Genomic DNA, 27915 nt, shown 5'->3' with positions numbered 1-27915 from the left:
TTTTCACAGAAGTACAGACTGACTCTGCCAGGGCAAGATGGTGGCTGCGGTCGGGGGCTCCGTGCTGGGGTTGGTCTTCATGGTCCTGGGATTGCTCGTCTGCCTGAGGAATAAGAAAGGTGAATGGCTCCGGGATGGGGCCGGCAGCCCCAGGAAATGAGTCCCCAGTGGGGCCATGACCCAGTGGCACTGGAGGGTTTCACTAGAATTTTGATTCACCACAATGTACGTTAGCTTCCCCTTCAGGCTCAAATCCAGTTTTCTAGTGACTGAGGAACTTCCTGCCCATCTCTCAGCCCACGTCCAGGAAGTGCGGAGCCAATCCCAGCCCCTGGCTTCCAATACATCTGAGTCAGACCTTTCAAACTCTGAGCTATAGCTGTGGCCTCCTGGCCTCCCCTCCACTTCTCCTCTCCTGGAACCTCAGGTTGTTACAGACACAGCTGAAGTGTTCGCAAATCAGTCAGTTCCTCTCTAGTCATGAAACAAATACACTTCCCCTTTGAAAAATATGGAGACCAAACTCACTTGAGAAACACACCAGAAACTGATGAACTCTTGACCCTGAATTTTGAGACTTATTTATGCTACCGTCTAAGCTGCTTCCCTTTTTGCTAAACGTGAGAAACAACGTGCAATAACTTGTAGGTCAAACACCTGAGTGGATGATGCTGATACCAGAGAAATTCCCCAGACTCCATTGTGTATCCCTGGCTTCCATTTTAATTAAGCAAGAGTCAGGCCCTCATTTGAAGCTGCAGATCCCATAGCACTAAAAAATCGAATTGGCGGGAAAACCAAAGTAGGGGAAAGGTCAGCAGATCATAACTCTGAGGTAAACAACGGCTGCAGGCTAAAATTAGAACGGACCGTTTGGAATGAGGGCCGTTGTCATGCGCAAGAAAGTCCTGACAGGTCGGTATAAAAGCCCGTGTGTCAGCAGACAGCCAAGGGGTAGGTGGAGAGCGAGTGGACGGTGAGGAGAAGGAGAGAAAAGCAGAGAGAAGCTTCCCTGAGCGGTCCATGCGTCCGACAGCCGAATGGAGAGCTGACGGAGCAGCAGGAGAGTGTCCTGTCCTGTCCAGCAGCAGAGGGAGAAGACGCACAAACCCAAGGAGAACACAGCAGGGGCGAGAGCGAGCGCAGGAGAAACAAGCGGCAAGGGAGTCAATTGGCCATAGCTCCCTCCAAGACAATGGGGCCAGATCCCTGCTGGGATCAGTCGGCTGTAGCACTTCTGACTTCAATGGAACGGATTTCCAGAAGCTCAGTACCTGGCCCCACTGAGCTCAGTGCAGGCGCGGCCGCTTGACACCGGCTGGGATCTGGCCCAGAGGTTTTCCCTTAGCTTATTTAAAAACAGTTCTATCCAGTCAAACATTTCTGGAGCACAAGAGCTTGTGATAAAATGTTATTTTAATATGTTTTAAATAAAGCATTTTTAATGGAAACTCTGTCCTGGGAAATGTTCTTTCCGTGCAGAAATGCCTTTCAACAGAAAAAATATCTTTGTGAACTATTCTTGTTGACAAAAACAATATCATATTAAAAAGGAAAATACTTTGGGAACAATGTTTCTCTTTAGCAAAAATATTTTCAGAAAAAAATCATGGTAAATGATGTGTTTTATGTGGACAAAAAGTGTGTGTGTGTATTTGCGTATATGTGTGTGTGTGTGTGTGTGTTTACATCTATATATAATAGCTGACACGCTATGCTCCACCCCAGTGCTAGCTGCATTTATGGGAAATAATTATTTTTCTTGAGAAAAATAATGTTTATATATAAAAATACCTGTCAAGCTTCACCCCATTGGTAGTTCAATTTATGGAACATATTTTCTTTTCTTTGCACTCGGAAATATATATATGTCTTGTGAATGTTTTTCTCCTGAAAAAGATGAGAAATTGGAAATTTGGGTGGAAAGTAAAATTGTAGCAGGTTAGACCCTCCCCCCCTCCCCCCGAGCCAGCCCACTCCCATCACTGCCTGGATCACACACGAGGCAGCTCCCCCCTCTCAGAGCGGATCGGCTCAGGCTCTCTGCAGACTCAGGCGTGGGTCCCACCCGCCCCTGGCTGGAGAGATTTCTTTGCACCCATGAGGGCTAAAAGCATTTTTGGCACTGCAAGTTGAGCGCCTGGAGATCGATTCCGGCTCACAGGACGGAAACCGTGGTCAGTTATTTGTGCATCGTATGTGCCCCCAACTCCGACACTTCTGTAGCTGATTGTAACTCACCCCCTCCCCCAGCCCCACCTGCTGCCACCTTTGCAAAAGCTGCGGCCGTGCAAGATTCTGAATTTCCTGTTTCCCACCACGAGGCGCAGGGGTGAACGTGAAGACAGAGCCCCGAGCAACTTGGCATGTTTCAGCTCACCACAGAAACTGCAGAAAGTACCAGTAACAAATGGACGCCCCCCTCATGGGCCCTCCCCCCGAGAAAGATCAGGGCCCCTGTCGTGCCAGGCTGTGCACAGACCTGAACTGAAGGATGGCAAAGGGTCTGGACTCCTGGGTTCTCTCCCAGCTCTGGGAGGGGAGTGGGGACTAGTGGGTTAGAGTCAGGGGGCTGGGAGTCTTTTTCTGCTAGACCACACTTAACCAGACCTACGATAGAACCCAGGAGTCCTGACTCCCAGCCCTTCCCCCAGCTCCACCTCTCCTCACTCTCTCCCCACAGCTGCAGATAGATTCACAAGCACCCCTTGTCAAATTTAACACCCAAAGCAGGTCGTGAAACGACCAGGGTCAGTGGACAAAACAACACCCCACAAAAGCCCCTCAACACAACCGCCCCGTCTGCCCCTCCACTCTCAGACCCCTTCCCGGGAGCCCACGTACCACCCGACGCCTTCACTCTGAGTCGCTAGGCGCCATCCCTTCTGCGCCCACCCCTGTCCACAACCAGGCTGTCATCTGAGGCCTACGGTTGCCAATCTTCCACCATTGTCCTGGAGTCTCCAGCAATTCAGGGTTAATCTTTAATTAAGGGTTATGTCCTGGGATGGAATCTCCAGGAATACGTCCAACCAAAATTGGCCACCCGAGCTGGGGGTAATTGGCGCGGTGGTGGGTGGGAGCGATGGCACATTGGCATGTCTCAGCCAGCGGAGATCAGGTCATCCAAGAAAATATGACTTCCCGGAGATAAAGGGAGATGGGGGCCGGCTCCAGGGGGGGTGACTGAAATGCAGTTGCTGACGGGGAAGATTTTACCCACCTGCAGCCGCAGATACAATTTGGCGGGGTCGTTTTGGACAGATAATGACTCCAAATTACCCCAAATCCCCATCACAACTACCTGCAACATGACAGCTCCTCCGAATATCGCTAGCCAGCGGTGTGGTGTAGCTATTGGCCAACCATTCAAGGTGGTGGGGCTAAGGACAATGTCTGGTTAGAAATGTCTTGTGACAGAGCCGATGAAAAAGACATGGAAAGTTGACAGGGCCGGATCGCCGACCCAGGGTGGGAATTCACGCCCGTCGGCCCCCCTGGTTTGAGAGCAGAGCAGGGATTTGTGGCCCAGTGTAGGACACAGTCCTGGCCCTGGAGCTGCTCCTGGGGACCACCACCAAGGCAGGATGCTCCAGGAGATGCCAGCTGCTGCTGTGCTGCCCCCTGCGCCAGGGCAGCCGGGCGGGGCATCAGACCAGATGCCCCAGCTCTAAACACCCCAACTGTCCCAGTCTAAATAAGGGGAATCCTCCGCAGTCATACGCAGTACAGGGGCTAGGAGACACAGATTAATGCGGCTGATTCTAGGGGGCAGTGAGATTCACGCGCACACACACACACCAGCCAGTCCCTAACACAGTGAATAGCACATGCTCAAACACACACACACACACACACACACATACCCATCCGGCCCGCATCCCCGGCCTCTCGCTGCAGCCATCTCAGAGGTGCTGACCACAAAACTTTCCACCGCCCCCTGGGGTTGACGCTTGCGGAGGATGCTGAAGCTGAGCTGAGCTGGACCCACGGAGCCGCCCAGAGTGCGGGGACCATGGAGCAGCTGCCAGCCCTGAGCCCTGTCCTCTGCATCCTCCTCTTCATCCCCACCTGGGGAGCAGGTACTAATTTAACGTGTTCATCCAGCCACCTACTCCATCTCTAGATCCATCTCTGTCCTTCTGTCCATCTGCCCCACGCCTAGATCCATCTGTGTCTGTCCTTCTGTCCATCTGCTCCATCCCTAGATCCATCTCTGTCTGTCCTTCTGTCCATCTGCCCCACACCTAGATCCAGCTCTGTCTGTCCTTCTGTCCATCTGCTCCATCCCTAGATCCATCTGTGTCTGTCCTTCTGTCCATCTGCTCCATCCCTAGATCCATCTCTGTCTGTCCTTCTGTCCATCTGCCCCATCCCTAGATCCATCTCTGTCTGTCCTTCTGTCCATCTGCCCCATCCCTAGATCCATCTCTGTCTGTCCTTCTGTCCATCTGCTCCATCCCTAGATCCATCTCTGTCTGTCCTTCTGTCCATCTGCCCCATGCCTAGATCCATCTCTGTCTGTCCTTCTGTCCATCTGCCCCACACCTAGATCCATCTCTGTCTGTCCTTCTGTCCATCTGCCCCACGCCTAGATCCATCTCTGTCTGTCCTTCTGTCCATCTGCCCCACGCCTAGATCCATCTCTGTCTGTCCTTCTGTTCATCTGCCCCATCCCTAGATCCATCTCTGTCTGTCCTTCTGTTCATCTGCCTCATCCCTAGATCCATCTCTGTCAGTCCACCTTGTAGGCCAGAGGGCTAACCTGCTAGCTTGCTTTATTATGTTCTGCCTTTATTTATTGGTTTGCTTTGGTATATTTGCCTTGTATGTTTGCATTGGATTATGTTATTATGTTTGGCTGTAACAGGTCCTACAGGCCTGTATCCTGTATGTTTAGCTTCAGCAAGTGAGCATCTGTATGGTTAAGTGGGCTGGTGAGCTTAGGCTCAGATATATGGCCTAACCGATACCCTTTTAGATTTTGGGGAACTAAATATGTTTATATAAGAAACTCGGGACTCCACACAGGACACGGCAGGAATGTGGAAGTAACGACCGGAAACCAGATTGGGAAAGAAATAACAGGTTTGAGAATGAGCCAATTGGCATTAACATGTGTGACTACACTAGCCTATAGAATAAGTGCACCCCAGTATTATGTGGGTGAGGAAATTAGATTTGGGCACAGAAGGTTGGGTACTAGTACTCTTCCCATTCAGTTTCACACATACAGAATGGGAAGAGACTGTCTAGGAAGGAGTACGGCAGAAAGGGATCTAGGGGTTATAGTGGACCACAAGCTAAATATGAGTCAACAGTGTGATGCTGTTGCAAAAAAATCAAACATGATTCTGGGATGTATTAACAGGTGTGTTGTGAGTAAGACACGAGAAGTCATTCTTCCGCTCTACTCTGCTCTGGTTAGGCCTCAGCTGGAGTATTGTGTCCAGTTCTGGGCACCGCATTTCAAAAAAGATGGGGAGAAATTGGAAAGGGTCCAGAGAAGAGCAACAAGAATGATTAAAGGTCTTGAGAACATGACCTATGAAGGAAGGCTGAAAGAATTGGGTTTGTTTAGTTTGGAAAAGAGAAGACTGAGAGGGGACATGATAGCAGTTTTCAGGTATTTAAAAGGGTGTCATAAGGAGGAGGGAGAAAACTTGTTCACCTTAGCCTCTAAGGATAGAACAAGAAGCAATGGGTTTAAACTGCAGCAAGGGAGGTCTAGGTTGGACATTAGGAAAAAGTTCCTAACTGTCAGGGTGGTTAAACACTGGAATAAATTGCCTAGGGAGGTTGTGGAATCTCCATCTCTGGAGATATTTAAGAGTAGGTTAGATAAATGTCTATCAGGGATGGTCTAGACAGTATTTGGTCCTGCCATGCGGGCAGGGGACTGGACTCGATGACCTCTCGAGGTCCCTTCCAGTCCTAGAATCTATGAATCTATGAATATTCAAGATATTGCTGAGATCCTAACATGTGTGACTACACTAGCCTATAGAATAAGTGCACCCCAATATTATGTGGCTGAGGAAGTTAGATTTGGGCACAGAAGGTTGGGTACTAGCATGAATATTCAAGATATTGCTGAGATCCTATAGGAGGGCAACCCACCATGTGCAGGCAGCTTTGTCTTCTTCAGCTTTTGAGTTTCTCCACTGTCTATTCTCAACTTCGCTACTCAGCATCTGACCCTTCAGTTCTATTGTTCACCCTCAGTCTCGAGCATCGTCGGACCCATTTGGCAGGCCAGGGACAAGGCTGGTCCATTGTCTCTTACCACCAGGTGCCCGTGTGAGGGTGCTAATCTAGGAAGCTTTGGTAAAGGCTGATGAGACAGGTCCCCCCAGAGCTATGTTATTCTCTTTTGGGGCTTTGGTAGCTTTTTCACTTATTTTAGTAAGTCTCTATGGCTGCAATTTCTCCTCAGCCTGCGTGTCCTTGTCATCCACCTCGAAGGTCCTTACAAGATATTGAACTCATGGTATTTAATTCTGGGAGGCCTGATTCTGGGACAAAAACCTTGTTATCTTCTGGTCAGATCAATTGGCGAGTCTACAATAATATACCATCCTCTAAAATCAGGCAACCATCTACCCCATTCCTAGATGCTTCTCTATATGTCCATCTACCCCATCCCTTGATCCACCCCCATCTGTTCTTCCGTCTATCTACCCCATTCCTAGATCCATTTCTATCTGTCCATCCAGACATCTTCCACCCCTAAATTCATCTCTATCTGTCCATCCAGCCATTCATCCCTCCCCCTAGATCCTTCTTATCTATATTTCTATCTATGTACCCATCCATACCACCCCTAAATTAATATCTATCCATCCATACCCCATCCCTAGGGCATCTGTATCTAGCTAGCTATCGTCCAGTCAAAGTCCTGTCTATCTATAGACAGAGAGCTAGGGATGGATAGATAGCAATGGATCTAGGGGTGGAGGATAGGTGCATGTATGGATGGATGGATAGATACGGGGATATGTCATTTCAGGTTAACCAGATGTATTCTGTTTCCATAAAACAGAAGCATTTCATTTCAATTTTGACTCTTTTTTAAATAATATAACAGCAAATAAATTTGGAAATTGAAAAATCAAACCATTCCCTTTCGACCCTATCAAAACGCTTTTTCGTGCCACCCACCCCATTGCTAAACAAGTTGTCGTCATCTCAATGAAACGGCATTTTCCAAGGGACAAACGTTCCATCGGGAAACATTTCCACCTGCTGTAGCTTGGAGCACAAATTGTATAAAGTCAAGGCATGTGTTTGTGGTGTACTTAAAACTGTTCAACTGACAAGCTGCCACTTTAATTTGTAAGAGGGTCTCCTGGGCCTGCCTGCAGCCTAGGGGTCTCCATGTGATCAGAGTCAGTCTGCAGAGACCCAGCCTAAACTAATGTGGGGTGAGTTGTTCCGTTCTGCCTTAGGGAGCAGCCTCTTTTCTCTAGTAGTGTGACTTGCAGTCCTCCTGCAAGAACATAAGAACGGCCATACTGGGTCAGACCAATGGTCCATCTAGCCCGGTATCCTGTCTTCCTACTGTGGCCAGTGCCAGATGCTTCAGAGAGAATGAACAGAACAGGGCAATCATTAAGTGATCCATCCCCTGTCGTCCAGTCCCTGCTTCTGGCAGTCAGAGGTTTAGAGACACCCAGAGCATGGGGTTCCATCCCTGACCATCTTGGCCATTGATGGATCTATCCTCCAGGAACTTATCTAATTCCTTTTTGAGCTCAGTTATATTTTTGGCCTTCACAACATCCCCTGGCAATGAGTTTCACAGGTTGACTGTGTGTTGTGTGAAGAAGTACTTCTTTTTGCTTGTTTTAAACCTGCTGCCTGTTAATTTAATCGAGTGACCCTTGGTTCTTGTGTTATGTGAAGTGGTAGTTAATACTTCCCTAGTCATTTTCTCCACACCATTCTTTATAGACCTCTATCATATTCCCCCCTTTACTCATCTCTTTTTTAAGCTGATCAGTCCCAGTGTTTTAATCTCTCCTCATATGGAAGCTGTTCCATGCCCCTAATCATTTTTGTTGCCTTTTTCCGTACCTTTTCCAATTCTAATGTATCTTTTTTTGAGATGGGGTGACCAGAACTGCACACACTATTCAAGGTGTGGGCGTACCCTGGATTTATTTAGTGGCATTATGATATTTTCCATTTTATTATCTGTTCCTTTCCTAATGGTTCCTAACATCCTGTTCGCTTTTTTTGACAGCCGCTGCACATTGAGCGGATGTTTTCAAAGTATCCATGATCTCTTTGAGATGTAACAGCTAAGTTAGACCCCATCATTTTATATGTTTCCCAGTGGGCCTGACTTTGCATTTAGCACCTTTGAGTTTCATCTGCCATTTCGTCACCCAGTCTAGTGAGATCCCTTTGAAACTCTGCACAGTCTGTCTTGGACGTAACTGTCCTGAGTGATTTTACGTCTAACCTCTCCGTGAGCATCTGCCGTGCACATAGCAGTGCTGATGTGGGGTATCTGTTGGAAGGGGAAGTGAAAGCCCTGTGCAGTGTGTTATCGACAGTGTTGTGAGCAGTAGCAAGGTGGACAGGAACACACAATTCTTTCCCCTTAGCTTCTTATCTCCGTGCTGCTAAGGTTTCGGGCGGCTGGGGCGTGTCTTGATACCACTCGTCGTAGTTTTCCTTCGCTGCTATAATGTTTATTGCCCTGGTTCACGAAGGTCTCACAGTCCTTCAGAGCCCCGCTGTCCTCCAAGCGTCCCCTGGCGAGACCGCGACACTCAACTGCTCCTTCGAGAACAGACAGGGCAGCATGGCCAGAGCGACTTGGACCAGAGCGCCTGGAGTCGTGCTGGATTCTGCCCATCCCTTCTACAGTGGGCGGCTCAATGTGTCCCACCTGGATCTGCTCCAGAAAGGGAAGGCCACACTGACCCTGTCGGAGCTGGAGCAGCGGGACTCTGGTCTCTATCAGTGTCACATCAGCATCCACCAGGGAGAGAGCGGGACGGGAGCAGGCACCGAGCTGCAGGTGACGGGGAGAAACCAGAGTGACACAGGTGAGGTGGGGAATGGGGGCACGGCGCCTTCCCACCTCCAGCCCCAGGTCAGGGAACTGTCTGGCTCAAGGGGCTGAGAATCTCCTAACGCTCCTCTCCATCGCCCAGGTGAAGAACCTGCTCCCGCAGGGTGCTGCTCCCGGGAGCTCCTGTACCAGGTCGCCATCGCCCTGGGGCTCCTTCTATTCCTTGGCCTGGTGGCCACCCTCCTCCTGAAGAGACGCCGAGGTACTAAACCGGAGCCTTCCCCCGCTAACCTCCTGGGCCCCATGGGCCAGGGCCTCTGCTACTGAACACACCCGAGCGGCCATCTGTCCGCTGTGGTCCATGCTGGGCTGTCTGTCCATATATCCACACCCCCACCCCGTCCTTTCTTCGCCCTCCTTCTCCCCCCGTCCCTAGATCTCTGCAGCTTCCCTCTTCACCCCAGACTCTCTCTCTCACTCCTCCGTTTTAACGTTCCTTTCTTCTCCCTTCTTCTGCAGCGCCACCCCACTCGCAGCCCCGCCGGCGGCAGCCGAAGGTGAGACAATGCAGGCTGGGCCCGGTTCCAGCCAGTGCTTGGGTCTGGTCTCCGAATGCCAATAAAGACTGGTACAATACAGTGAAGGGAGAGAACCTAGGAGTCCTGGCTTCCAGACCCCACTAGAACCCACTCCCCTCCCAGAGCTGGGGAGAGAACCCAGGAGTCTTGCTCCCAGCCCCCACCAGCCCCCACTCCCTTCCCAGAACTGGGGATAGAACCCAGGAGTCCTGGCTCCGAGCCCCCAGCTCTACCCCACTAGACCCCACTCCCCTCCCAGAACTCGGAAAGAACCCCGGAGTCCTGGTTCCCAACCCCTCTAATCTGGGGTAACACGGTGGGATTTGCTCCCTGGGAGCTGCCTAGATTGGCCAGAATTAAGAGACCAGATCTGGGGTGACGGCGTCCGCACTGTGTGTCTGTCCAACACAGGGCCAGGGCAGCTGGGAGGCCGTGGAGAGCGAGAGCCTGCACTACGCAGAGATTACAGTCCAGACCCCAGGACGCAGGGAACACACATCCAACCACGCCCAGCGGCGCTGAGTCCCTCCGCACCCAGCACCACCTGAGTCCCTCACACTCAGCGCCACGCAGCCATGAGGGAATTCCCGACAGGAGGAGACCCTCAAAGGGTTTGAGGGACATCAGAAGAAAACTATCGGCATGAAGGTCCATGTGAACCCCAACAAAACCCAACTAGCCCTCTCTACGGCAGGGAATAATCTACTAGGGCATGGTCTTACCCTCAGGAAATGCCTTCTCCGGGGCCTCCTGAAGTATAACTATGTCACGTCCCAGTGCGTTATTTCCCTGTCCTCTCTGGAGTGATTGCAACACCTCCCTATGGAGCATGACCAGGTGGGGGTAATTAATGCAGCGTCTGGTCTCTCTTCCTAACTGAGCTCGAAGAGAAACGCTAGCCCACCTCAGCATCGTGTGGGCGGTGGAATCGGTCTGAGTGACCAACGTGACAGCTCCAGCAGGCTGGAGTTGCTCAAAGAAAGTTTTTTGTTTGTTTGTTTTTTAATTAAATAATTTCTTTGTGTGAAAAATTGTCTGTTTTCAGACTTTTTTTAAAAAATGTGTTGGGTAAAAACTTTTCCTTTTCTCCATCACTTCCCTCTTCTCTTCAGTCCCCTAGTGATGTTCCAAAATCTTACCACCATTTTTTAAAAATTTCTTTTCAGAAAATCAACCTTTTTCCCCATGAAAAAAAAAATGTTATTTTCCTAAAGAATTGATTTTTTTTTTTAGAACATCATTTTTTTCCCAATGAAAATGTGTCATTTTATCCCTGAAAATTGGGACACTTCCCCACCCCACAAAAAAAAAAAAACAATATTTTTTTCATGAAAATTTAAATTTTTTTCTGAAAATCTTTTTTCCCCTGAAAGGAATTTTGTCCACCATGCAAATGTTTTTTTTTTTTTAATTATGAGTGCGGGAAGAAGGGGAAAAGAGAGAAAAAGAAGGAACTAAATAAAAATCACTGGGGAAAATTGACCAACAATGTAGAGACGTAATTGAAACACGGGTTGGAAATTGGTCTCTGATTGTTTCCCTTTGGGTATTTATCATTTTTGTGGGATTTTTGTCACTCCCTCTCCCTCCCCGCCGACTTTTCTCCCCTCCCCACCTATCACCTCCCCATCGTCTCTGACCTGGGGAAGTCCTTCGTTTATGTTAGAAGGGTTGATGCAACTTCCAGTTTCCTTCTGCCCTCACTGAGATCCACCTCCGCTGTCTCCCCCTCCCTTTGAAGTGTTAATCCCAGTTTCACCCGCCCCCTTTTAAATCCTGAGGGACCCACCACACCCGAGAACCCTCCCCCTCGTGTTTCCCATGCCGACCTTCGAGAGCGTTGCACCCAACTGCGGGCAAGTTGTCTATGGCTATAGTCCAGACGCCATATCTGGTCCACTTCCGCCCTGCCTTGGGCCCACTTCCTGTACTTGCTTCCGTCCCCTCCCACCTGCTCTCCTTGGAGCGATTTAACCCCTGAAGAACCAAACACACCCTGGAACTTTCCTGTGCAGCTTCCTGTTTCCTGTAGGACATTGCATCAAAACTGAGGACAAATGCCTTATTGTGGCCACTTACATAAGAACATAAAAGCGTCCATACTGGGTCAGACCAAAGGTCCGTCTAGCCCAGTGTCCTGTCTTCCAACAGTGGCCAATGCCAGGTGTCCCAGAGGGAATGAACAGAACAGGGAATCATCAAGTGATCCATCCCCTGACGCCCATTCCCAGCTTCTGGCAAACAGAGACTAGGGACACCGTCCCTGCACAGCCTGGCTAACAGCCATTGATGGACCGATCTGCCATGAATCTATCTAGCTCCCTTTTGAACCCCATTATAGTCTTGGCCTTCACAACAGCCTCTGGCAAGGAGTTCCACAGGTTGACAGTGCATTGCATGAAAAAATACTTTCTTGTGTTTGTTTTAAACCCGCTACCTATTAATTTCATTTGGTGGCCCCATGTTCTTGTATTATGAGAAGGAGTAAATTTACTTTCTCTATACCACTCATGATTTTATAGACCTCTATCATATCCCCCCTTAGTTGCCTCTTTTCCAAGCTGAAAAGTCCCAGTCTTATTAATCTCTCCTCATACGGCAGCCATTCCATACCTCTCATCATTTTTGTTGCCTTTTTCTGAACCTTTTCCAATTCCAATCTATCTTTTTTGAGATGGGGAGACCACATCTGCATGCAGTATTCAAGGTGTGGGCATCCCATGGATTTATATAGAGCCAATATTCCACTTCACTTCCGGCCCTCGCTTGCCTCCCCTTCCGGTTTCCATTCCCCGCCCTCCCCCATTTGTTGCCAGGTGAACGACTCATCGATTCATCGATTCCGGGACCCTCCCTCCCCAAGGCGAGTCGGCGCCCATGGTGGACAAACCGCCCCTCGCCACATTGGTGATGCAGATGAGTCCGCAGACGCAGGTGAGTCCTCTCCTGCTCTGCGGTGGGGGTGGGGCCGTTAAAACCCCATAACCCATCCCCTCTGCTCTCTAATTCCAGGGGCATTGCTGACTCCAGAGCCTGAGGGGGCGGCACCGGCCCAGGCATGGGGTTCTCCTGGGGACATGGACCTCGGGGCTGGATCTGTGCCCAGCTCTAGGACTTCCCTCCATGACGGGGTTTTACCTCTCGGGGATTGAAATCAAGTGGTTCGAGAACAGGCAAGAGCAGACGGCCGGGGTGGTTCCACGGAGCTGCTCCACAACGAAGACTGGATCTTCCAGATCCTGGTGATGCTGGCGATGACCCCCCGGTGCAGGGACGTCTACACCTGCCAGGTGGAGCACATCAGCCTGCAGGGCCCCCTCACTGTTCACTGGGGTAAGAGCCTCTGAGTGTGGGGCAACCCCTGTGCCCACAGGGCACCCCTAGTTCTGTGGAGTCCCCTCAGGGAATGGGCCTGTGTCAGATCCCCATCCAGACCCCGGGGGCAGAGAGCGGAGACGTGACAAAGGGAAGGAGAAGCTGGGCTGAGCCCGAATCACCCGTGCTCTTGTTTTCACAGAAGCACAGACTGACTCTGCCAGGGCAAGATGGTGGCTGCGGTCGGGGGCTCCATGCTGGGGTTGGTCTTCATGGTCCTGGGATTGCTCGTCTGCCTGAGGAATAAGAAAGGTGAATGGCTTAGGGATGGGGCCGGCAGCCCCAGGAAATGAGTCCCCAGTGGGGCCATGACCCAGTGGCACTGGAGGGTTTCACTTGAATGTTGATTCACCACAATGTACGTTAGCTTCCCCTTCAGGCTCAAATCCAGTTTTCTAGTGACCGAGGAACTTCCTGCCCATCTCTCAGCCCACATCCAGGAAGTGCGGAGCCAATCCCAGTCCCTGGCTTCCCATACATCTGAGTCAGACCTTTCAAATTCTGAGCTACAGTTGTGGCCTCCTGGCCTCCCCTCCACTTCTCCTCTCCTGGAACGTCAGGTTGTTACAGACACAGCTGAAGTGTTCGCAAATCTGTCAGTTCCTCTCTAGTCATGAAACAAATACACTTTACCTTTGAAAAATATGGAGACCAAACTCACTTGAGAAATGCACCAGAAAATGATGAACTCCTGAGCCTGAATTTTGAGACTTACTTATGCTACCCTCTAAGCTGCTTCCCTTTTTGCCTAAATGTGAGAAACAATGTGCAATAACTTGCAGGTCAAAATCCTGAGTGGATGATGCTGATACCAGAGAAATTCCCCAGACTCCATTTTGTATCCCTGGCTTCCATTTTAAGTTAGCAAGAGTCACTCCTCTATTTGAAGCTGCAGGTCACATAGCTCTAAAAATAGAATTTGCAGGAAAACCAAAGTAGGGGAAAGGTCAGCAGATCATAACTCTGAGGTAAACAATGGTGGCAGACTGAAAATAGAAGGGACCGTTTGGAATGTGGGCAGTTGTCATGCTCAAGAAAGTCTTGATGGGTCAATATAAAAGTCAGTGTGTCAGCAGACAGCCAAGGGGTAAGTGGAGAGCAAATGGACGGTGAAGAGAAGGGAAAAAAACAGAGAAGCTTCCCTGAGTGGCCCATCTGTCCAACAACCGAATGGAGAGCTGACGGAGCAGCAGGAGAGTGTCGTGTCCTGTCCTATCCAGCAGCAGAGGGAGAAGACACAGAAACCCAAGGAGAACGCAGCAGCAGAAGGAGGCAGAGAGATTGCGCAGGAGAAGCAGTCAGCAAACGGGGTCAATGGGTTGTAGATCCATTGGAAGCAATGGGACCAGAGCCCCAGCTTGTGTCAATCAGCCATAGGTCCATCGGAGTCAATGGGGCCAGACCCCTAGTTGGTGTCTATCGTCTGTAGCTCTTCTGACGTCAATGGAACTGATTTACAGACTCTCATTACCGACCCCAATGAGGCCAGTGCAGGCGTAGCCATTTGACACCAGCTGAGATCTGGCCCCAACTTTTTCCTTGGCTTATTTAGACACAGTTGTGACGTTATGAGTGTAAAATAATATTTCATTGAAAGGTGACAGGGCCAGAATGAGTTAATTAACTCAGACTGACCTGACCCATGGGTGAACTGTCGAACTGGTTAGGAAGATATGTAAATGAACAGAGCTTTGAAATGTAAGTCTGCATTGTTAGAGGTAAAAGGGTAGATGTTTGCTCAGGGCTTGTGATGTAAGCAAACAAGTCTTGTCTATTGCTATAGTTTTAAATTCAAAGATCAAAAAAGGAATATTAACATTTGTGATGATACTTGACTGAAATAGTATTATTGTCTCTATGTCTCTTTGAAGGTTAGGGTAACCTGTATCTGAACTGTTTAATGGATAAATTACCCTGTGCTAATTGCCAGGATGTTTGAGAGAACCCTATTGTTTTCTCAGGCCGAAAGGCTGCTGGAAATATATAAGAACCCTGGGACATGATCCTACTTCATCTCAGATCTGCTTTGGATTTCAAGAGGGGGAAACCTTAAGCCACAAAGATTGAGATCCCTAGTCACTGACTGGAGTCACCTTGAATATGGACATTGGACTATAACCTATGGACTATATCTAAAAGGACTTTTGGCAACTACAAGCTCACCTCTGCTATGTATCTGAACCTCAAGAATTGAATTCAAGTCTGTCTGTATATTGATCTTTTAACCAACACTCTCTCCCTTTTCTTTTTTAATAAATTTTAGCTTAGTTAATAAGAATTTACTATAGCGTGTATTTTGGGTAAGATCTAAGTTATAATTGAACCTGGGTATGTGGCTGATCCTTTGGGATTGGAAGAACCTTTTCTTTTATATGATGAAGTAAGATTTTCAGTAATCATCATCATATCTGACGTGTGTCTGGACGGAGGCCTGAGGCTGGGTACTTTAAGGGAACTGCGTTGATTGGACTTCTGAGTAACCAGTGAGGTACTGTAGAAGCTGTTTTGTGCTAGCTTGGTAAATCTAAGTATTGGAATATCCACCAGCTTTTGGGGTTTGTCTGTCCCGTTTGGTTTGCAGTTCACACTGATTGAGTGACCTCAGCTGGCTCCCACGGGCAGCACCGTCACAACGGTTCTGTCAAATCAAACATTTCTGGGGAACAATAACTTGTGATAAAATGTTATTTCAATGTGTTTTAAATGAAGCATTTTTAATGAAAGCTGTCTGCTGGGAAATGTTCTTCCAGTGCAGAAAGAGCTTTGAACAGAAAAAATATCTTTGTGAACTAGTCTTGTTGACAAAAACGATATCATTTTAAAAAGGAAAATACTTTGGGGAAGATGTTTCTCTTTACAAACAATATTTTCAGAAAAAATCATTATGGAAAATAATGTTTTTCCTTGTGGACAAAAAGTTGTGTTTGTGTGTTTATATATATATATATATATTTGTGTATGTGTGTATGTTTATACCTATATGTAATAGCTCACTGATATGCTCCACCCCAGTCGTAGTTACATTTATGGAACATATTTTCTTTTCCTTACAAATATTTCAATGTTATTTAAATAAACATTTTGCACTAGGAAATATATATGTCTTGTGAATGTACGACACACCTTGCTAAGAGGAAATTTCTAGTGGAAACAATGGGGAGAGTTTTTTAAGGCTTCTGACTTTTTTCCCAGTGCAGATGTGTTTGTTTCAAAAACATTGTAGAGTGAGACTCCTGTGGGAGGAGAGATTGCAGTAGAGAAGGTGATAGGAGGCTGGAAAATAATGCTGTTCACGAGCAAGGATCTTGGATGGAATTTCAAGTGTTCCCAGTTCAGATGTTTAAAAAATAGACTTTCCATCTATTTTTTAACACTTGTTTTTCTTCTGAACCGGGACATATGGGTGAGAAATTGGAAATTTGGGGGGAATGTAAAGTTCTAAAACAGGTTCTGTTTGGAAATGAAACATTTTAAGCAGTTGGATCAAAACAAGCCATTCCAGCTGTGACGCTTGGCCAGAAAGGGTTAAGCATCCTGCAAAATAAATTACTCAAATTCAACCCTTAAAGACATATGTGAAGATAATGTTTGTGGTTTTGTGTATTTACATATATACCGGTAGTGGTGAACAATGTAATCAACAGTCCTTGTCTATGATGTATTCTGATAATTCAGAGATCAAAAGAACATCTTAGCATTTAAATGAATTGTAAACATGGGATATCTCGGTATTCATCTCTCTTTGAAGTGGTGGAGGAACATGCCTTATGTTAATTCGTATAGAATCATAGAAGATTAGGGTTGGAAGAGACCTCAGGAGGTCATCTAGTCCAATCCCCTGCTCAAAGCAGGACCAATCCCCAAGTAAATCATCCCAGCCAAGGCTTTGTCAAGCCGGGCCTTAAAAACCTCTAAGGAAGGAGATTCCACCACCTCCCTAGGTAACCCACTCCAGTGCTTCACCACCCTCCTAGTGAAATAGTGTTTCCTAATATGCAACCTAGACCTCCCCCACTGCAACTTGAGACCATTGCTCCTTGTGCTGTCATCTGCCATCACTGAGAACAGCCTAGCTCCATCCTCTTTGGAACCCCCTTTCAGGTAATTGAAGGCTGCTATCAAATCCCCCCTCACTCTTCTCTTCTGCAGACTAAAATAGCTAAGTACCAGTGATGAACCTGTTTCAAAGTTGCCCTAATTACCTATGGTTCCCCGGGATTCCAACTTGTCAAAGAAGGCTTGAAATTGTACAAAAGATCCTTTGGTCCCAATCCTTGTTATCTCAGATCTGCTTAAAGTTCATCCCCCCTCTCAGAGCGACCAGCTCGGGGTCTCTGCAGACTCAGGTGTGGGTCCCACCCGCCCTGGTTTGGAGAAATTTCTTTGCACTCCTGAAGGCTATAAGTATTTTTTGGCACTGCAAGCTGAGCGCCTGGAGATCAACTCCGGCTCGCGGGACGGAAACCGTGGTCAGATTTGTGTGTTGCACACGGCCCTGACTCCGACACTTCTGTCGCTGATTGTAAATCACACCCCACCCTACGTGCTGCTGCCTTTGCAAAAGCTGTGGCCGTGAACGCTGCTGAATTTCCTGTTTCTCGCCAGGAGCTCAAGTGCAGACAGAGCCCCGAGCCACAGAAACTGCAGCCATAGCAAATGGAGGGGCCCCCGGGCGCTACACAGATCCCCTGAAAAATATCGGGGCCCCTGTGGTGCCAGGTGCAGCCCAGATCAGCGCCCTTGTTATGCCAGGCTCTGCCCAGACCCTAACTGAGCAATGGCACAGGGATCTGGACTCCTGGGTTCTCTGTCCCACAGCTAGGGGAAGAGCGGGGCTGAGAAGGTTTGAGCACGGGGTGGGGCGAGGGGCTGGGAGCCAGGACTCTTGGGTTCTCTCCCCGGCTCTGGGAGGGGAATGGGGGCTGGGAGCCAGGACTCCTGGGTTCTCTCCCCGGGCTCTGGGAGGGGAGTGGGGCCAGGTGGTTAGAACAGGGGCTGCTCAGAGCCCGGACTCCTGGGTTCTCTCCCTGCTTCTGGCAGGGGAGTGGGGCCAGGTGGTTAGAACGGGGGGCTCCTAACCCTCAGCTGACAGTTGGCCCCTCTCACTCCCTCAGGTGACAGTTGGCCCCCCTCCTGTCCCTCAGGATACAGTTGGCCCTGCCCCCTCAGGTGACAGTTGGCCTGCCCCCTCCTATCCTCTAGGGGACAGTTGGTCCCTCCCCCTCCCTCATGTGACAGTTGGTCCCGCCCCCTCCGCCCTCAGGGGGCAGGTGGCCCTTCCCCGCTCGCGCTCTCAGCGGCCGTTGTCGCCTCGCGGCGCTTCCCCGCCCGTTTCCCGCCCTTTTTTATAGCCGCGAATCCTCCCTCTTGCCGCCCCAGCTGACTCTGCCTGGCAACTAGTGACACTCAGAAAGGATGGCTCCTTCTGATTGGCTGTCCCGCCCGAGCCCAGGGAGGGAAAGGGAGGAGCCTGGGAGCAGCATGGGCCGGGGAGGAGGATAAGGAGGCGGGGCCAAGGAGTGGGAGGGGCTAAGGAGCGGGAGGGAGGGAGGGGCAGGGAGCAGGAGTGTGGCTAATAGGAAAGCGGGCAGGGAGGGGGAGGGGCCATTGGAAGGGAGGGGCCACTGGGAGAGGGAGGAGCTATTGGGATGGAGAGGGAGGGGCTATTGGGAGAGGAAGGGGCAAGGAGGGGGAGGGGCCATTAGGATGGAGGGGGCTATAGGGAGGGGGAGGGGCCATTGGGAGAGGGAGGGGCTATAGGGAGGGGGAGGGGCCATTGGGACACAGGGATGAGGGGGCAGTTGGGGGGGGTTCTGCCCTCCCTTCTGTTCTGTCTCTTCCCCCTTCTCCCCCATCTCCCCCCGTCACTCAGGTGCAGCCCCTGCAGGGGGAGCCAGGCCCAGCCCCACGGGACAGGACCCTGCTGCGGGGTGAGGGGGGGCGGGTTTGCTTTCCACCCCTCCCCCAAGTCTCCCCCCCCCCCACGCCAGGCCAGGTTCGGGGTGCAGTGCCAGGTCGGAGGGGGCAGCTGGGGGCAGGCAGAGCCCCTGGGCAGGGTGAGGAGGGGGACGCTTGCCTGTAATTTTGGGACCACCTCCCACCAATTCAGTGGCTAGGTCCCTGCCTGGTTTGTCTGTGGGTGAATCTGGCCTGAGCAGGGGGCGCTGTCCCCGGGCAGTCAGGGCTCCCCATTGCCCCAGGGCGGCGCTAGGGGCTCTGCTAGGAGCAGCGGTACCCAAGCTGGAGGAGATGGAGGTGGGGCATCTCACATACACTGACCCTAGGCGTCGGGACAGGCCCTGGTTCTGCTCTTGCTGCCGGGGACCCCCTCCCGCGCTGCCCCCGCTCCCCGACTCACTCTGCCCTCATTGGCTCGGGGCTGGCAGCTGCGGGCACAGAGCTGAGCAGAGACAGACAAAAGGAGAAGTTGGCAGAGGGATGTGGGCTGCGGCGGAACTGAAAGCGCATTGGCATCCTGGACCCCTTGTCCCGCTGCCCTGTCGTCTTCCTGAGCCCGTTTTCCCCTGCCGGGATGCTGCTCCCTCTGCTGCTCTTGCCCTGGGCATGGGGGTCTCTGGCCGGTAAGAGGGGACCCCCCCTCCCTTTTTGCTACTGGGAGGGTGGGGGGGTGTAATGCCAGGATGGGGCAGCACCACGCTGGGCTAGTAACCCTTGCCGGGGGTGTAGGAGGAGCGGGGAGGCGGCTTAGGGGTCAGCAGGGAGCTTTAAGGAGACAGACTCATTTATCTCTCTCCCCACCTGCTTTATCCTCCATATGTTTTCTCTCCCCTCCCCACAGCCTCCCCTCCTGTCCCCACAGGGTCTCTCACCCTCCGGCTGCTCCAAACCATCACCTTCCACAACGCCAGCTCCACGGACATGGAGTGGACGGCCCTGCTGGGCGACCTGGAGACCCACTCCCTGGACTGCAGCACCTGCGAGATCCGCTTCCTGCAGCCCTGGGCCCAGCAGGGCCTGACCCCGAAGCAGTGGCAGGATCTGCAGGAGTTCATCTATAACAATCTGTCCAAATTCATCCGTATGGTGAACGATCTGGTTGAGGATGAAGGAGAGGGCTGTGAGTATGGCGCAGTCTGAGGGGTCCCTTCCTGCACCCACCGGGGAGCTGAGATCTGACACACTCACAGCAGCAACTGAGTGTGTCCTGACAGGGTGGATTGGGGGCAACACATCCAGTCCCTGGCCCTTAGGCTGAATGGAGCCAGAGTCTCCTAGAGGGAAAGGCCCCGTATCCCATTCTCCACCCCACTGAGCCAGTCCCCCGCTCTGGGGCCGGATTGTAGCCTGTGCACCCTAGAGGGGAAAGGCCCCATGTCCCAGCCCCTGACCCTAGGCTCATGGTCTTTCACGACCATGTGCCCTACCAAAGGCCTTTGTCAAAGGAGGGGGAAGTGGAAAGGAGGGGGGAGGCTGCCCAAGGTGCCACCTGTCCTGCCTGAACCGTGAAAACTGGCACATGGGCAGGAAACGCAGAGCTGAGCTAATGCCTCCCCCACCCTCCCAGCCAGCGCTGCCCCAGGGGATGGGAGAGAACCCAGCACGGCTCTGCTCAGCGGCTCAGCCCAGGGTCTGCGCTGGGTGTCTGATGCTGGAGCACAGGGCCTAGGGCACCAGGATTTGGGGGGGGCGGCATTTTGCCGCCCTCGGCGGCAATTCGGTGGCGGGGGTCCTTCCGCGCTCCAGGTCTTTGGTGGCAATTCTGCAGCGGGTCCTTCACTCGCTCCGGGACCCGCTGCAGAATTGCCGCCGACAACCGGGAGCACGGAAGGACCCCGGCCTAGGGCGCCAAAAACCCTGTCGCCGCTCCTGCTGGAGCACTAAAAGCAGGTCCTGGGCGAGACTTTCTCTCAGGCACCCCTTAACCACCTGCCCCCAAATTTGCACCACAAAGTCTCCCCTGCACCTTGCTGGAGGAGAGCTAGTTTCACGGCAATCTGCCTGGGCAGGTGCATTTCACGACAGAGTGACAGCCGGCCGTGTGATCACAGCTCACAGCCGCAGGCACCGCTTGGTGACAGGGCTTAGACGGATTCTTCCGGGGCTCCGAGGTTGCAGCCTCTCCCGCTGAGCGAGTGTGTGACTCGGTGTGTCACACCCTGAGTCGCTGCTTAGGAAAGAATCCCTCGCAGAGGTGTGAACTGTCTGTGCGCAGAGGTGCCACTGCCCGGCGTCCTGCTCCACAGACAGAACCAAGGCCCAGGGACTTTTGTAACCTTGGGAAGCCAAACGTGTCCTTGCTACCGGTGCAGAGCCGAGCTCAGGGGAGCCCAGGGGTGTAAGTGTATTGAGGCTCAGGGCTACGGTTTTCTCTAGAGCATCACAAATAATGTTCTAAATAATTAAGCATTTATTTGGGACGGGGTCTCTATCTCAGGATCCCCCTGATAAAGTGACTCCAAGTTTGCACCACAAACTCTGCCTCATACCCCGATGTCTCACAGTGATTGTCGAGCCAATCCAACTATGCATGTGGACATTAGAACACTTTGAAAAATCAGCTTTAAACAGAACCTGCAACGTACCCTGACCTCGAGCCAGGGCTGCCCCACAATCCCACCACCATCTTGTGGCCAAACGTCCTCATTGCACCTGACATTATGCCTTTATTTCCCCACACACACACACTGTCCCGGTGACCTCTGGACGGCCTGTCCTCATCCCCCTGCCCTTCCTATTCCAGACCCCTTTGTTACCCAGTTCTCCATTGGCTGCGAGCTCCTCCCCAATGGCACCTCGAGGCGATTCTGTGATGCTGGGATGAACGGCGAGGACTTTGTCAGCTTTGACACGGACAGCGGCAAATGGGTCACTCGCCGGGGGGATAAACTGACTCTCAAAGCCCAGGAGATTCTTAACTGCAACAAAGTTGTGGCCATCAAGCTTCAGTTTGTCCTGAGAATGACGTGTGTCAGTCAGCTCAAGAGCTCTGTCCAGCATGGGAAAGAGTCTCTGGAGAGGCAAGGTGAGGCTGGACACCACTCCCCGCTCGCGGAGATGCAGCCACCTGTGCGTTGGGGCATGGGAGCTATTTACATGGGGAACCCTCGCCTAGCTGTGAGGTGCAGCCACCTCTGGTGTGGGGCACAGGGGCTGGTTATCCAGGGACCCCTTGCCTGGTGTACAAATGCAGCTATAACTGGGGTGGAGCACAGTAGCCATTTCACAGCCGCACTGCACAGCAGTTTAAGACAGGAAGTGAAGGGGATTCCGTCACCACTGATAACTGCAGGGGGCAGAATTGAGGTCTGGCCAGGACAGCGGGGCCAACGCCTGACCCCGGGGAATGGAGCTGGGCTTGGCTAGTGAGTCCCTGAGGCTCAGACTGAATCGTCCCCTCTCCCCCGCCCCGTCTCTCTCCCTCCTGTCTCAGAGCGGCCGGTCGCCGTGGTGTTTGCCCGAGCGCCTCCCCCAGCCGGGACCCCCGCGCCATTACTGCTGGTTTGCCGGGTCACCGGTTTCTACCCCCGGCCCATCCGCGTGGCCTGGCTGCAGGACGGGGAGGAGGTGGGGCCGGGCTGGTGGCTGAACTCCAGCGGGATCCTGCCCAACGCGGACCTGACCTACCAGCTGCGCAGCTCCCTGGCCGTGGGGCCGGGCGCCGGGCACAGCTACGCCTGCCGGGTGCAGCACAGCAGCCTGGGGGGCCGGAGCCTGCTGATCCCCTGGGGTAGGTGCACGTCTCCGGGGTGTCTGGGTGCGGTCGTGATCTCTGGAGTGGGACGGGGTTGGGTCCAGGAAGTGGGATTTGGACGGAGGGAGGTCAAGGGTGTCGGTGGGTGTGTGGGGATGGACCAGGGGAAGCAGGGTGGAGGAACTGAGGGGGAGAAGACTGGGATGGGGGGAGCAGAGTGGGGGCTGAGGGGAGCATGAATGGGACAGGGTAGACAGAGCTGTGTGGAGTGGGGCGGGGGAGGGTCGGGGGGCTGGGGAGATGGGAAGGGGTCTGGAGGGGATGAGACAGAGGGGAGCAGGACTGGAATGGGGGGAAGTTGAGGGGTGGGACAGCAGGGGGAGCGATTGGGGTGGGATGATGGGGAGGCTGAAGGAAGACTTGGGGTAGGGCAAGGCTGAGGGCAGTGGGTTGGGGGGCACAGGGGAGACTGTGGGGGAGGCTGATGGAACAGCATGGGGGGCTGAGGGTGATGGGTTCAGGGTGGGAGGTACGGGGGGACTGCGAGGGAGGCAGAGGGAACAGGGTCCTTACTGCTGTCCACGTTCTGAGCATGGCACCCACCTTCCCCCCTGTTTTACAGAGCACAGCAGGCACTGGGGCCCCGGCCTGGTCGTGGGCATCACCCTGGGGGTTGTGGCCGTAGCCGCTGTGGCCGTGGTGCTGTGGCGGAGCAGACGCAGGTGAGTCCTCCCCTCTCTGGGGTGGGGGTGGGGCCGTTACACCCCCTAACCCATCCCCTCTGCTCTCTCCTTCCAGGGGCTGTCAGGACGTTAGACCAGGGGAGTCCAGTCCCTGAGGGGGCGGAACCGGCCCAGGCGTGGAGATCGGCCCCTCTCCTGGAGACATGGACCTTGGGGCTGGATCTGTGCCCGGCTCTGTGAGGGCCGGTCTGAATCAAATCGCTGGGAGATCTGGGCCCAGGGTGGGGGGTGGGATTCTCCTCCCTCTGGGACGTTCGGGGCACGTTGGACACTTGGGGACGCTGTGGGATCGCTGGGCAGGGCCACCCAGAGGGAGGGGGCAAGTGGGGCAATTTGCCTCAGGCTCCGCAGGGGCCCCCAAGAGAATGTCTGAGGCATCCATTGTTTATGCTATCTTAAACGTCCTCAAGTAGACTTCTTATGTGAATTGGAGCTTTCCAAGATTCATTGTTCTTTAAGTGTCTCTTGATTAGGTACTTAACTTCAACGTTCCTTTCTCTAGGAACTGACCAAATGCTCTACTAAGGTTATTTAGAAATCAAGCCAGTACACAGCCAATATTTACAACTTGGAATACAAAAATGATACATGCATGCAGATAGGATTAATAGATTCAGTAGATCATAACCTTTATATAGATATGTTACATAGCATATGTAGCATAGATAGTTTCAGTTGATCATATTCCAGTGATGTCATATTCCCATAAAGCATTATGGGGTACAGCATCACGCTACCTAAAAAAATGAAAGATACCAAGGGAATTAATTTGTTTGCAGGTATCATCACATAGTCAATGATCATAGGGGTTAGAAAAATGAAACGTACATATCTTTCAGGATTTGAGAAGAGAAAGCAGAAGAAAGCTAGACAGACACAAGAAGAAAAGGGAAAAATAACTTCACAAATTTCTTCAGGCACAATCCAAGAAAAGAAAAGGCGGTGTGTGAGGAATCCAAAATATTACCACATTCAGAAAACAATGTTATGGTTGTTGCAGAGGAAGAGAAGGAAATCCAGCCTCTTTGGCTAGACAATGGAGAACACAGTGGTAACACTGCTATAGCTGAGAAACTGGTACAGTCGACTAGTCCTGCTGCTGTAGATGGGAATGAGGAAGAAGAGTTGTGCAGTAATGACCCAGCCTCTTGGAAGTACCTAGATATAAAGAAAAGAGCTGTTATTGTATTGAAGGGTCCACCGCATAAGCCCAAAAACTTTCCATGTGATTCTTTTGGCAGGAAATTGCTGATAACAGTTTTTTCCAAACATCGGAGTAATGGCGAATGTATTGAAAGAGACTGGATGGTGTGGAGTAAAGATGCTGCAGCAATATTTTGTTTTCCCTGCAGTCTCTACAGAAGTGAAACTCAAACTAACCAATTACATCATTCAAAATTTGTCGAAGGTGGAATTGCTGATAATTGGAAAAAGATTTACGAGAAAATCAAGAGTCATGAAGAAAACGCTTTACATTTGAGCAATTACATTAAGTGGAAGGAATTATTTCAGACACTCAGTGATAAAAGAGGCATTGATGCAGTATTACGACATAATTCTTTTCGTAGCAAAGAATAATCTGCCATTTTGTGGTAGCCATTCTACTGTTGATTATGACGACTGTGCGTTTTTCTTGCCAACACTGAAGCTTGTGGACAGGTACAATAGTGAGGTGAAACAACATCTAGAGATGGTAGCTCAATGCAGAGTCTGGTCGAAGAATGCAGGCTCACTACCTGTCATGGCGTAGTCAGAATGAGTTCTTGAAACTATGTGGGGAGAAAGTTTTAAACTCTATTCTTGAAGAGGTAAGAAAAGCCTGATCTTTCAGCATTGTTGTTGATGGTACACCTGATGTTTCACACACAGAGCAGTTAGTTTTTATTCTCAGATATGTGATGGAAAAAAATGGAAATTGGGATGTGCATGAAAGATTTGTTAAACTAGTAGCTTTTGAAAAGAAGACTGGCGCAGATATAGCAGAACAGATAAAGAGGTTTTTAAAAGAATGTGACTTTTAAATAGAACTATTTGGTGCAGAGGACAGGGATATGACAATGCCTCTAACATGTCAGAAAATTTCAGGGAGTAAAAACAAGAATTTTGGAAGAAAATACCCAAGCCTATTTTTCTCCATGCAGCGCTCACACGCTGAACCTCTGTGGCACCCACGCTATGGAAACCAGTGTAGAGGTAAAAACATATTTTGGAAATGTTCAGAAACTCTATAAAGTATTTGCTCTTAGCCCTGCAAGATGGAAAATTTTGCAGACAACTACAAATATATCTCTTCACTCTGTATCTAAAACTGGGTGGAGTGCAAGAGTTGATGCTGTTCGCCCCCTAATCAAAAATCACACAGGCGTGCTGGAAAGTTTAATTAAAATTGAAGAGGAGCTTCATTTACCTCCCGAAATCCAGGCAGATGTTGACTGTTTGATTAAGTGGCTTAAGTCATTTGAATTTGTACTTCTTACTACAATATGGTTTAAAGTGCTTCAGTGTATTGATGATAAGAACAAGGTCCTACAAAGCGCCAAATTAACAATGGAAGAGGGAGCTAAACACGTGAGCAACTTGGTCAAGGAAATTCGAACAATGAAAGATTCTTGGCCAATTTTTTTTGAAGAAGCCAAACAAGTCACTTCAAGCCTAAGCATTGACCCAAAAATGAAAAGTGACTCAAGGATCCGGAAGAACAAGCGATTCTTTGACGACACAGGGGATGCAGACTATACCTTTGACTCTCCCGATATTCAGTTCAAAGCACAGGTGTTCTTCCCGACAATGGATTTGCTTCTATCAGAGCTAGGAGGTCTTGGCGAAAGAATGGCTGAAGTCTCAAATTTATTTTCACCCATTTTGTGTCCACCAGATAAAGTGGATGAATCTTCTATAGAAAATGTTGTTGACGCTTTGGCCACAGCGTATCCAAAAGACCTCCAGAGAGAAGATCTTAAAGAGGAACTTAGAATCTTTTACAAAATAAAAGAAGATTCCAACTTAAGAGTTGATGGACATATAACCTCTGCACTTACACTTCTTAATGCTCTCTTCAAAAAAGGGTTGGAAAATGTGTTTCCTCAGATTTGTATTTGTTTACGCCTACTAACAGTGTTGCCAGTGTCAGTAGCACTGGGAGAGCATGCATTTAGTAAACTAACATTGATTAAAAATCATTTGCGTTCAGCCAACAGGGAAGAAAGGCTGAACCATTTGCTCACTTTGAGCATAGAATATGAAATGGCCAAAGACATAAGTTTTGATGACATTATTAATGACTTCGCCAAAATGAAAGCGAGGAAAAAATTTCCAGCTGTATAATTAATGTTCAGAACAATTTGTAAAAAAACTATTTCATAAGAAGCATTATGTAATTGCAAATGTCTACATACCATTAAAGCATTTAATGTTTTTAAATAATGTATTTCGTGTATTTTCAAATTATTAAAAATTATTTTTTGAATGTATTTCACTGGGTTTTTTTTACATTTCCAAATACATGTTACTATAGTATTGCAACTTTTTTTTATGGAAGGGGCCCCCAAAATTGCTTTGCCCCAGGCCCCCTGAATCCTCTGGGCGGCCCTGTCGCTGGGATCCAGGATCCGCAGGGAGCCACCGCTGGCCTGGGCCATTCAATAAACCCTTCAGGGAGGAGCAGCCAAGGGGAAGAGGGTTTGAGCAGGGGTGTTGGGAGCCAGGACTCCTGGGTTCTATCCCCATTTCTGGGGAGAGGGTGGAGATCCTGCTCAATCAATGAAAATAACCATTATTTATTTATTCCCATTTGCATGGAACAGCTGCAACCTCCCCTCAGGGCCTATTGGGGCCCCCCACTGTGCATCACTGTCTGTTCCCGGAGCTCTCCCCGGCCAAGCTCCCTCTTTTCTATGGTCCTGATTTGTGATCAGACGGAGGGTGAGGGTGGGACATAGAGACAGGCGGGGCCACAGGGGTAGGAGCACACCCTGGTCCCAAGACCCCAACTCCCCGGGCCCAGAGAGTTAGACAATTCCTGTCTCTGTCCCCATGGGCGTTTCCCCTATGAAATAGGGGTCCCAGCCCCACCCTGACCTCCTGGTTTGCTCCGTGATGGGGTTTTACCTCTCAGGGGTTGAAATGAAACGGTTCGTGAATGGGCAGGAACAGACGGCCGGGGCGGTGTCCACGGAGCTGCTCCACAACAGAGACTGGACCTTCCAGATCCTGGTGATACTGGCGATGACCCCCCGGCGCTGGGACGTCTACACCTGCCAGATGGAGCACATCAGCCTGTGGGGCCCCCTCACCGTGCACTGGGGTAAGAGCCTCTGAGTGTGGGGCAACCCCTGAGCCCGCAGGGCACCCCTATCTCTGTGGAGTCCCCTCAGGGGATGGGCCTGGGTCAGATCCCCATCCCCACCCCAGGAGCAGAGAGCGGGGACGTGACAAAGGGAAGGAGAAGCTGGGCTGAGCCCGAACCACCTGTGCTCTTGTTTTCACAGAAGCACAGACTGAATCTCCCAGGGCCAAGATGCTGGCTGAGGTTGGGGGCTCCGT

The 27915-nt window shown here is 50.8% G+C and overlaps 2 protein-coding genes across 2 annotated transcripts in view; both read left to right on the top strand.

The window, feature by feature from the left end:
- Positions 1–19510: 19510 nt before the first annotated feature.
- On the top strand, positions 19511–23468 carry LOC135888250 (antigen-presenting glycoprotein CD1d2-like). The gene is made up of 6 exons (XM_065416061.1): positions 19511–19559; positions 19778–20056; positions 21680–21961; positions 22370–22666; positions 23253–23352; positions 23429–23468. The coding sequence occupies exons 1-6, from the start codon at positions 19511–19513 to the stop codon at positions 23466–23468; spliced, it is 1047 nt and encodes a 348-aa protein (XP_065272133.1).
- A 3949-nt stretch (positions 23469–27417) lies between these two features.
- LOC135888055 (antigen-presenting glycoprotein CD1d-like) overlaps positions 27418–27915 on the top strand; it is a 76452-nt gene continuing 75954 nt past the window's right edge. Inside the window, 1 exon segment of the mRNA XM_065415871.1 lies at positions 27418–27676. Coding sequence (XP_065271943.1) covers positions 27421–27676 — 256 coding nt within the window. The 5' untranslated portion in view covers positions 27418–27420.

This window comes from Emys orbicularis, chromosome 13, assembly GCF_028017835.1.
Source record: "Emys orbicularis isolate rEmyOrb1 chromosome 13, rEmyOrb1.hap1, whole genome shotgun sequence".
Taxonomy (NCBI): Eukaryota; Metazoa; Chordata; order Testudines; family Emydidae; genus Emys; species Emys orbicularis.
Note: the sequence above shows the minus strand (reverse complement) of the source record. Positions and strands in the feature narration are given on the sequence as shown.